Raw genomic sequence first — 12216 nt, 5'->3', positions numbered from 1 at the left:
CTTTGCTTGAAACTCAACGAAAAGAGATAGGTCTCCCGTCATGTGTCTTGAACATCCGCTATCAAGAAACCACAACCTTTCGGCAATGTCAAGACACTTTTCAGCTTTCTTTTTCTTGTGTTGATGAGCCATAAGGCATAAGTTTGCTGATTCTTCTTCATTGCTTGATGAGCTTTCACTAGATGAATCACTTTCCCATGCTATGTAGGCTCTCTTAGATTTGTTATGACCTTTGCTTTGGTTCTTCTCTTTTTCCTTCTTAAGGTATGGACAATCCGGTTTGTAGTGACCGGCTTTCCCACAATTAAAGCAAGGGCCTTTGATTTTTCCTTTGTTGTCGTCATCTTGTTTGAACTTGTTTGATTGCTTTCTATAGTTGATCAAGCCTTTGTCAGAATGTTTTGCTCCATTTTTCTTTAGATATTTGTTGTATCTTTGCACAAACAGTCCCATTTCCTCATCATCGGAGTCTTCGTCATCACTTGTATCACTATCCTCTAGCTCTTGTCTTGAGGTCTTGGAGCTTGAAGCTTTTAGAGCTATTGACTTCTTCTCTACCTCTTTCTCCATGTTCTTTTCTTTCTTTGCCCTTTTCTCATGCATGTCAAGGCATTTAAGGTGTTGTTCATGTTCCTCTAGTTTACCAAAGAGAGTGGTAATGTCTAAGGTGTTTAGATCATTTGCTTCCTTTATTGCTGTAACCTTGGGTTGCCATTCCCTGTTCAAGCATCTTAAGATTTTGTTAGTAGCAACTGCATTGGAAACAGGTCTATCAAGAGAATTTAACCGATTTTTCAGGTGAACGAATCTCTTCTGCATGTTTTCGATGGATTCACCATCTTCCATGTGGAAGAGTTCGAACTCTTGAGTTAACGTATTGATCCTAGCTAGTTTGACATCATCCGTTCCCTCGTGGGAAACTTGCAATGTGTCCCACATAGCTTTAGCGGATCTACAATGGGAAACGCGATAGTATTCATCAACTCCTAGAGCTGAGATTAGAATGTTTCTCGCTTTCCAATCGTATGCGTATCTCTTTTCATCTTCAGCATCCCAAGTATTTTCTGGTTTTGGAACAACTGCACCAGCTGCATTTGTCATGGTGATCTGAAAGGGACCATTGACAATAGCTGTCCAGATGTTCCTATCAATTGCATTGATGTGGACACACATACAATCCTTCCAATAGCCATAGTTTTCACCGTTGAAAACTGGAGCTCTATTGTGAGCCCCTTTAGGTCCGGAAGCCATCTTTCCAATAAGTGTTTCACGTAGCACGGAATAAACCAGAGCTCTTGATGCCACTTGTTAGACGCTGGCCTGAGGATCTAGAGGGGGGGTGAATAGATCTCACAGAGTTTTTCGGAATTATTTCGAACTAAAGCGAAAGCGGTTCTGAATCGACTTGTGTCTATTCCGGACCGTTATTGCAAGGGTCGTATATGTGACAAAACCACAAGATAATTGAGATTAATGATGAAGTGATATGTTATCGAATCAATACGTTTCACAGCTGAAAATCAATTAACTTCTAAATTGACAAACTTTGATTTGCAATGCAGTAATAATGGAATAAGCAAAAAGACAAACACTTGGTGATAATGTTCAAATTGATGATGATTCAAGATGTGGTGAATTGTGATGTTTATGCAGAACCTTAATTCACAATTTTAACACTTGAATCGTTAATCAATTTTGCAATTATGACCAAATATGAACAGAACGTAAATGAAAAGATAAAAGCGACAAGAACACGATATTTGTTCAGGCAGTTCGTCGATCGTCCTCGCTACGACTACGTCTGCCCCCAATTCCAAATTGAAATTGGGAAATCTTCCATTAATGTTGAAAGTAGTATATACAAAGAAGAAAACAAACCGATAAACAATAAACCGAATTTGTCGATCCTTTGAATCTTCTTCCCCCTTAATCTTGAGTCAGATCAAGGTGATCCAAGAGCTTCACTTAATCCCTTTTCTGCAGTGTCTTGAATTGCCTTGAACCCTTGTTCTTCAATCTTCACACTCAGATGGATCCTCGATGAAACCTCTTGATAAAAACCCCCAAGAAACACCTATCTTGGAGGACAAAACCCTCGGATTTTATTCACCAAAAACCCCACAAATCTTCACCCACTAGGAATCTTCAATTCCGTTCCATGGACGTTATCGAACTCGATCACTAACCCTCAACGCAAGAATGATTATGTGTAATTGTGTTGGAGATGATGAAGAACGAAGATGAGAAGCCTTTGTGTATCTTTCAGTCGTTGGTGTTTTTTTCAATAATTGAACCTTGGACAATATATATGAGAGCTTTTCAGTTGATGCAGAGAAAACCAGAAATTTTGGCAGTTTTGATCAGATAGGTCGACCTAATTTAGGGCTGGGTCAACCTAACAGAACTGCATATCCTTTGGATGTCAGTTTTGATCAAATAGGTCGACCTAATTTAGGGCTGGGTCGACCTAACAGAGCTGCATATCCTTTGGATGTCATTTGTTCCCAGTTAGGTCGACCTGTCAAAGAAGTAGGTCGACCAGAATCCACTTCAGATGCGTTTTGGGGATATTTTCTCAGATTAGGTCGACCTAGTTGTTGTGTAGGTCGACCTAGCAGAATGATATGTAAATTTCTTCATTTTAGGTCGACCTGTGTTGGGAGTAGGTCGACCTGACTGCTGATTTTCTGAGTTCCTCTTATTTTGCTTGTGTTGAGTCGACCTGTATGCATAATAGGTCGACCTGCTCTGTTATGAGTGACCAAAGCTTGCTTTTCTTTGAGTTCTTCTGCTTGTACCTTGTTGCTTGTATGCCTGTTGAGTTTGCCATGAATCAAAAACATCTTTGTGAGTGTGATCTTGTATTCACAGAGGATACCTTAGCAATGGGGACAAATCATCATTTACCGAGGCAGCATCAAGGGACTGGATGGTTTTTATTCTTTAAGGCAACTTTGCTTGAGGTATCCTCGGGATCGAGGGACTTGACTATTATTCAAAATTAAGGCAACAACAATAAGGCAACAGGCAACAGTAATAAGGCAACAAGGCAACGAGAGGGATTACCCTAAAGGTGTGTGTGTGTGTGTGTGTGACACAATCACGTGGTTAAATTCAGTTATTTTATCTTGTAATTAGTGATGCTAATTCAGTTCAAGGCTTGCACTCCTAAGATTACTAACCGCGCAGTAAATATAAACAAAAGTAAAGACATAAATTAAAAGTCCTACGCTATTACAATAAACACCTGTGGGCAGAAAAATAAAGGCAGGAAATAAAACCTATAACCATTACAAAAAACCTTGCATGCCTATACACACTTTCTAGAATTTAAAATAGATAATAAAAGCGAAAAATAAATAATTAAAGTTAAAGGCAAAAAATTAAATAAAGGAAAAAATTTAAATAAAGGCAAAAATTAAATAAATAAACAAGTTTTACCCCAAGGCTGGGAATTAGCACAAACATACGACAATCAGAGAATATGAGGTGAGAAGAGAATGCGCGTTAAGAGGGTTAAGGAAATTAGTAGTCATGATGAAAGTTAACCAAAAATAAAATCAGGGTTTGAAAACCTAAAAATAATCACTTAGCCTAAAAATAAATTATTACCCTAAAAATAATATTTAACCTAAAATTATTTTATTAATTTTTTAAAAAAAACATTTTTTAGTATTTTATGAAATAAAAATAAATAAATCTTATATAAAAAACTATGTTTATAATGCATTTAGTAAAAAAGAAAATTAAAAAAGACAATAAAGAAAAAATTTAAGAAAAACAAGCCAAAAAAGAAAATAAATAAAACAAAATAAAGAAACCTGGCTTGGAATCTGGTGAGGTAGACTTCTGAGGGTGTATGGTGCATCTACAAGCTCTGAGGCGTTGGATCTGTGTTCGCTAGTGATCAGATGGCTGGTAGGTGGAGGCGCACCATGAGCTCTTTTAGAGCACACACGTTGGATCTGTAAGCAAAGTGTAACAAACAAATGAAATAAAAATATATGTAGTATCCCGGGATCGAACACAGGTCCCCATAGTGGACGCCTTTTGCTATTACCAGTTGGACAAGAAATACAAGTTGTAAATAAAACATAAAGAAAATAATAAGGGCATTGAATTCATGGATTTCAAAATATCCATGCGTGGACCCCATCTGTGTTGACCGGCCATTAAGGACATGCCACGCGCCTGGAGAAAGGATTGAAATTTTGACGGACTAATCATGGCTTGATACGCATGGAGAGAGAGAGAGAGAGTCTGAGTGGATGACCAACGAATGGGTGCGTGCCACGCACGCTGTCACCTCTCCAACATCCACTATTCATCATCTTCTTCGCCATACCTGCGGATTCTGTTATGAATTTTGCTACAGATTTACCTGCGGATTTTTCCACAGGTTCTTCGTCTTCTTCACTTGCAATTTGAAACCCGCCATGAACAACGTGAACCAACTATAACGCCTGCCCAGATCCACTAATCACATCTTTACGACCATGATTGCATAATTTTCTTGGCTGGAGGCGCCCCAGAAGTGCGAACACGAACATGCATGGCTTCCATGCCCTAGCCATGGTATAGTCCCATCCTTACACGTGAGCTTTGATTTAACGGCATAGATATTCTCAGAACCATGTCATAAACTCAAAACACTCATTAAAACCGATTGAAATATGACTATAAACAAGAAACGAAAATTGACAATATGTATGAATATGGAAAGTTTAGTATGAAAGTTTCACGTACTGTATGAATCAAATAGGGATGGGTGCTTACTCTTTCTTACCTTAGGAATAGCATGAGATTGTTACCTTGGCTTGAAGAAGGCTGCAACGCAAGAACTCATATGCCCTAGTTACTTGAAGTTTTTTTTTGTAACTTGGAACCCTAATATTTTCCTCCAATCCCTTTTTTTTCGTCCTCCCCCAATGCTGCATACACTATGAATATATAGGAGAAGGAATTAGGGTTAAGACATGGCTTGATTGGCAAGAGAAGAATTTGGAAGAGATTTGATTGATTTTGCATATAATATTTCCAAATATGGACAATTATATTTTCATGCTCTTTTCTCACGTGTAATCTTGGCCTTCTGAATCAATTTGGATATAAAAATCAATCACACAATTTTTGACAATTGAATCATGATCTTATTTGATTTAATTTTGAATTTAAATGAATAAAATTCAAAATTAATGAAATAAAAATCATGAAGTTGCATGAGATTATTCTATGGGTCCCAAGGAGATTTTTAGATTTACTTGACAATTAATCTCACAATCTTTTATCATTTAATTATAATTTTATTTGATTTTATTTGAATTTAAATGAATAAATTCAAAATAAAAGAAATAGAAATCATAAAAATAAAGATAAATGTGTTTATGGGCCTTTCATGAGATCCTTATCACGTTCATAACTCAACAATATAGGCCCATTACTTAGAAATTCAAAGTTCCTCACTTAGAGTTTCATGTCTCTTCATGAATTTGGTCCAACTTGCACCAATCACAACTCTCTCAATTTTTATGGTATGGAGGTATTCTAAGACTTTTTAGAAAGCTTAAAAAGTCTTCTAAAAGGTCCTTTTGGTTTCATCTCAATTGAGTCTACCACGTTCATGTACCATTCTTTGAGAAAAAATGACTTTTTGTTGACTTTCAAAAGGACCTGTAATGTTTTGATCCATATCTCTCAAATGAAGCATTTTTAGTCTTGGCACGTGAGAGACAATTTTGTAGGGAATTCAATTTCCTTCAAATTTAGCTTTGAATGGGAAATTTCTGATGTTCCATGTGAAAGTTATGGCTGGTCAAAGTTCAGTTGACTTTAGGTCAAAAAACCCTAATTTAGAAACTTTAGGTTTTGTTGATTTCTGAACTTTTCTTGATGAATCATGATCAGTCCTTGATCAAATGATGAATGATACTTCAAAATAAGGATGTTGACGAAAAAATCAGGAGTTTTGACTGTACTTTGACCACAGTTGACTTTTAGGTCAAACTAGTCGACTTCTGACTTTCTGATCATTTAACTGGGCAATCCTTAGAATTGAAGCTTGTACTTTGCCATAGAGATAGTTTGAAACATCATAGGCCATATGAAGTCCATTGGAGACTTTACTTCATTGATTTTCTTCAGAGAAATCAAAACCCTAGTTCATTGAGCCATTGTTTAGGAGAATGTATCTTTGAGTCTTGAACTTTGGTATGAGCTTGAATAGGAGAAATGAGATGGGCAAATTTTGGGGTATGACAGACCAACATAAATTAGACATAAATACTTTTGACTGGTAGTCAAAGTATTTAAATTGGGTGCACATAATAGTATCAGTAGCATATTATAACTCTATCCTATACCAGTTGAATTTTAAAACTGTGCAGCAGTATAGGTAACAAACAGAAAATGTATGTTGTGCTTAACAGATAAAGCTAATAGCAGTGCAATTTATTTCTAATAAAGCAGTCCTTAGCAGATATTTATTAGAAACACTAATTTCTAACAATGCACACACACATATAAATTTGGTAGAGGGAACATATAGCAGAAAAATAAAAATAGAATAAAGAAAATACTGAATTTTATTAAAATCAAAAACTGAAAATTGAAATTTTGTCTTAAAAATAGAAATACTAACTCATAAAAATGCTGAAATTGAAAAACTGAAAATTAAAACTACTTAAAGCGGTAAATCCTAACTAACATTTCCTTCCCCCACACTTAAACTAGACGATGTCCTCATTGTCTAAATGTAAGAGTTAGAAATAAAAATTAGCGGTCGTCAATTTAGCCACTTTTCGGAGCCGGGATGGACTGAAAGTGCTGATAAAAACTGTCAAGATTTGCCGTGACCAAATCCATAAATCCGTGGAAATCTCCTCGGAGTCTCCCTAAATCGGTACGAAGTACTGCAACATCATTCCGAAGGGTCTCTATAGCAGCAGCATGGTCGACCATAGGCACATCCTCATCAAGTGTAGTATCAATGTCATGGTAGCCAGTCGGTATCCTCAGATCACTTTCTTCTTCCTCGAAATCATTTTCACCTTGTCCTTCAAAGTCATAAATCCAATTTTCTTTCTTGTGAACACTTGTGAACCTAATGCAAGGCAAGGCAAAATGATTAACCGACTCATAATTCACGAGAAGCTGATAAGGTGGAGACTCGCAGTTGCTAATCAGGCTCTTGTTGAAGAAAAACTCCATGTCCATGGATTTGAATCCTCCATAAGGAATCAATCTAGCAAGCGGGCCTCTCAAAGATAAGGCATGGGCGATCTTAGTGACAAGACCACCTACAAGGATAGGGCCGATGGTATCATGGGCCAGAGTGGCCATCCTAGCAAGCATAAATGAAACTCCCATAACCGGTATAGCTTGGAAAACACACATCATAATGCCTAGCTCATCCTTAGTCACTGAGGTATCGCACAAAGGTTTTCCAAAAAGTGTGAAAGCTAGTATCATGTGGAAATACCTAATGGCGGGATTGTGGATTTCTGAAGAGAGTCGTAGATCATTCTGGTTTCTACCAGATATGGTACTCCAAAAGTAGTCAACTATGTTATCAAGGAAGTACTCATCATCGACTTCCATTAAGGCATCCATGCCTTTAGGAAATCCTAGTAACTCGGCCAACTGACGGGTGGTGAAGCGGTAGGTGAATCCAAACAATCTGAATGAAACTCTTCCTCTATTGAATCCTAATCCAAGTCTAGGCTCATATCGGAGGGAATTCAGAAACTCTAAGGGCAGGTTGCGGAAAGTGGGTGTACGGGTGGTAAGGAGATCCTCCCATCCAATCTGATGAAGCATAAAGTGCACACTTTCCCGGATACCTAGAACTGTCAGAGTCGCATCATGCGAAAAAGCGGTGATACCCATCTCACGCTGTTCCAAAATCTCATATCGTCTCTGCTGATCCTCACTCCCAAAAGTAACTACCATGTCATCAGTGAAATCCATCTCTAAAGTCAGAAAAGTGGTTAGTACCCTGGAAGTTTTTTAAAATCAGAAAGAAAAGTTTTAAGTTAGTATGATTTAAAACAAAAGGGTTAGTATTTTGAAAATAGAATGAAGAAAGAAAAGATGATAAATTTTAATATAACATTTAAAATTAAAATAATTTAAAAGAAAATTAAAGTTAAAAGGTGGGTTGTCTCCCACGAAAGCGCTTTGTTTAACGTCGCAAGCTTGACGAATCGATGGTTAGTTCTTCGACTCGACGATTAACTCTATGAGCTTAAGACTATCAGTGTAGTCTTTGTTTTCAACAATATGGTAATGTTTTAATCGCTGCCCGTTTACAATGAAGCTATCGCTCAATTTTCCTTTAATTTCAACCGCGTCACTTGGATATACTTTGGTAACTTCGAATGGACCAGACCATCTTGAACGAAGTTTTCCTGGAAAGAGCTTAAGACAAGAATTGAATAGTAGCACCACATCTCCTTCATTGAATTCCTTCCTTGAGATGCGTTTATCGTGCCACTTCTTTGTTCTTTCTTTGTAAATCCTAGCATTCTCGTAAGCATCCAATCTAATTTCTTCCAACTCGTTGATATCTAGTAGCCTCCTTTCGCCTGCGGCGGTGTAACTTAAGTTTAAGGTTTTTATTGCCCAGTAGGCTTTATGCTCTAGTTCTACCGGTAAATGACAAGATTTACCGTATACTAATTTGAAGGGCGTGGTTTCTATAGGTGTCTTGTAGGCGGTTCTATACGCCCACAATGCTTCGTGTAACTTAGTTGACCAATCCTTCCTAGATGTGGCGATAGTCCTTTCAAGTATTTGCTTGATTTGTCTATTCGAGACTTCAACTTGTCCAGTCATTTGGGGGTGGTAAGGTGTTGCTACACGGTGTCGGACTCCATACTTTACTAAGAGTTTCTCGAAAATTCTAGATATGAAGTGGGATCATCCGTCGCTAATGACTAATATTGGTACACCGAATCTTGGAAAAATTATATTCTTGAACAGCTTAATCACTACTTGCGCATCGTTTGTGGGTGAGGCTACAACTTCTATCCATTTAGATACGTAATCGACTGCGAGAAGTATGTAGTTATTACCAAAGGAAGATGGAAAAGGTCCCATAAAATCTATCCCCCACACATCAAAGATTTCTACTTCTAAAATGCCCTTTTGTGGCATCTCATCTCGCCTAGATATGTTTCCAGTGCGCTTACAGCGGTCGCAATTTCTAACAGTGATGTGGACATCCTTCCACAGGTTGGGCTAAAAGAGACCGGCTTGCAGAATCTTAGCGCATGCCTTTGATATGCTTGCATGCCCACCATAGGGGGTATCATGGCAATGATGTATTATACTTTCTATCTCTTCTTCCGGAACACATCGGCGGAATATCCCATCGGAGCCTCTCTTAAATAGCGAGGGTTCATCCCAATAATACTGTTTAAGGTCATGGAAGAACTTCTTCTTTTGTTGATAGGTCATGTCAGGCGGAAGCACTCTCGCTGCTAAGTAGTTGACAAAATCAGCATACCATGGCAGTGTGGTTCCGGTGCTTAGTGTCTTAACGGTTTGCGCTTTAGGTTGCTCCAATGTGTCGCTTTCGGATTCTAAATGTGCTATTAAGCGTTCATAAGGGAAATCATTGTTGATTGGTGTTTCTTCTATTTTAATACCTTCCATCCTAGATAAATGGTTGGCTACTACATTTTCGGTTCCCTTTTTATCTTTGATTTCCAAATCAAATTCTTGTAGTAGTAGGATCCACCTTAATAGTCTAGGTTTTGCATCTTTTTTAGCTAGTAGATACCTAATGGCTGCATGGTCAGTATAAACTATTATCTTTGCTCCTATCAGATAGGAACGAAACTTATCTAACGCGAAGACCACGACCAAGAGTTCCTTTTCGGTTGTGGCGTAATTCATTTGCGCACGGTCTAAGGTCCTACTTGCATAGTATGTTGCGTGGAGTTTCTTATCTTTCCTTTGGCCTAAGACTGCTCCTACAGCATAGTCGCTTGCATCACAAATAATTTTGAACGGTAAATTCCAGTCGGGTGGTTGCATTATGGGTGCAGATATAAGGGTTGTCTTTAGTACTTCAAAGGCTTCTAAACATTCACCGTTGAAATTGAACTCAACGTCTTTCATTAAGAGGCTGGTCAGAGGTTTAGAGATCTTAGAAAAATCCTTTATAAATCTGCAGTAGAAACCTGCGTGTCCTAAGAAGTTCCGTATCTCTCTAACTGTTTTTGGGGGTTGGAGGTTTTCTATTACTTCGATCTTTGCTTTATCGACTTCAATCCCTCTTTTGGAGACTACATGTCCAAGTACAATCCCTTGTTTAACCATAAAGTGACACTTTTCCCAGTTTAGGACGAGGTTAACTTGTACACATCGGTCCAAAACTTTTTCTAGATTTGAGAGGCATCCTTCGAAATCCTCCCCACACACAGAGAAGTCGTCCATAAAGACCTCCATGATGTTGTCAATGTAGTTAGCAAAAATTGACATCATGCATCTCTGAAATGTCGCAGGGGCGTTGCATAATCCGAACGGCATTCGTCTATAAGCGAATGTTCCATAAGGGCACGTGAAGGTTGTTTTCTCTTGGTCATCAGGGTGAATTGGGATTTGAAAAAATCCTGAGTAACCATCCAGGTTGAAGTAATAGGAATGTTTTGCTAAGCGTTTGAGCATTTGGTCAATAAAGGGAAGAGGGAAATGGTCTTTCCTTGTGGCTTTGTTTAGTTTACGATAGTCAATACACATCCTTGCTCCAGTCACCTTTCTTTCAGAGATAGATTCGCCTGACTTATTTACGGTAACTGTTATGCCTCCCTTCTTTGGTACACAATGGACCGGACTTACCCAATGACTATCGGAGATTGGATATATAATTCTGGCATTCAGAAGTTTGGTAACTTCATCTTTAACTACTGTTCTTAGGATAGGGTTAATCCTTCTTTGATGTTCCCTAGAGGTTTTGCAATCTTCTTCCAACATGATGCGATGCATGCATATGGAAGGACTTATTCCTTTCAGATCAGCAATGTTATATCCCAACGCAGATGGATACTTCCTTAATACTTGTAATAGCTTCTCGGTCTCTGTGGCTCCTAGCTCTGCGTTGACTATTACTGGTTTTTTGAGCTCATCATCTAGGTATTCATACCTAAGAGTCTTGGGTAATGGTTTAAGGTCCAAGGCTGGTTTCTTTGGGCAAGGCATAGGGTTGGGTGTTAATGCTAAGCATTCGCTTAAACTATCTTCTTGATATTTCGGACGCCAATTGTCATCTTCGAAAATCAGGGGTATCGGAATCTTAATAACTTTAGAGTAAGATTCTTCTGATAATCCTATCTCTCTTACACAATCATCAATAACATCCACCAGGTAACATGTATCTTCTATAACTGGGGCTTGAAGGAATTGTGTTAAGATAAACTCGACCTTCTCCTCACCTACTTCGAATGTCAACTTGCCTTTCTTTACGTCTATAATGGCTCCAGAGGTAGCTAGAAAAGGTCTTCCTAAGATTATAGGAGTATTGACGTCTTCTTTTATGTCCTTAATTATGAAATCCGTAGGGATGTAGAATTGTCCGATGCGGACGGGTACGTTTTCAAGAACAACTACAGGATACTTGACAGATCGGTCTGCAAGTTATACTGACATCTTTGTTGGTCTTAGGTCTCCCATGTTAATTTTCTCGTAAATGGACAAAGGCATTAGGCTAATACTAGCTCCTAAGTCGCACAAAGCTTTGTCTATGACAAATTTTCCTATATTGCAAGGTATGGAGAAACTTCCTGGGTCTTTCAGCTTAGGTGGCATTTAATTTTGAATTATAGCACTACATTCGGCAGTGAGTGTTACAGTCTCGTTGTCTTCTAATTTCTTCTTATTCGATAGGATTTCTTTTAGGAACTTAGCATATGAGGGCATTTGGGTAATGGCTTCCGTAAACGGAATTGTAATGTTCAATTGTTTAAGAAGTTCGACAAATTTCTTAAACTGCCCTATGTTTTTAGATTTCTCGAACCTTTGAGGGTACGGGATAGGTGGTTTATAAGGTGGTGGAGGTATGTATGGCGCTTCCTTTTCCTCCATCTCGCTTTCCTTGTCCTCTTTCTCTTTCGGATTACTTGGTTTATCCTTGGGTCTACTTTCCTCCTCAGTTGTCTTACTAGGGCTTTGGAACATAGCAGGGTTTTTAAGCCTAGGGTCAGTCGGTTCGTCCAT

General features: G+C 38.3%; 1 protein-coding gene across 1 annotated transcript; it reads right to left on the bottom strand.

Moving 5' to 3' along the window:
- Positions 1-9237: 9237 nt before the first annotated feature.
- On the bottom strand, positions 9238-12216 carry LOC131604646 (uncharacterized). The gene is made up of 3 exons (XM_058877077.1): positions 11832-12216; positions 10843-11630; positions 9238-10494 (listed from the first exon to the last, which is right to left on the bottom strand). The coding sequence occupies exons 1-3, from the start codon at positions 12214-12216 to the stop codon at positions 9238-9240; spliced, it is 2430 nt and encodes an 809-aa protein (XP_058733060.1).

This window comes from Vicia villosa, linkage group LG5, assembly GCF_029867415.1.
Source record: "Vicia villosa cultivar HV-30 ecotype Madison, WI linkage group LG5, Vvil1.0, whole genome shotgun sequence".
Taxonomy (NCBI): Eukaryota; Viridiplantae; Streptophyta; class Magnoliopsida; order Fabales; family Fabaceae; genus Vicia; species Vicia villosa.
This window is presented reverse-complemented; position numbering and strand designations above follow the sequence as displayed.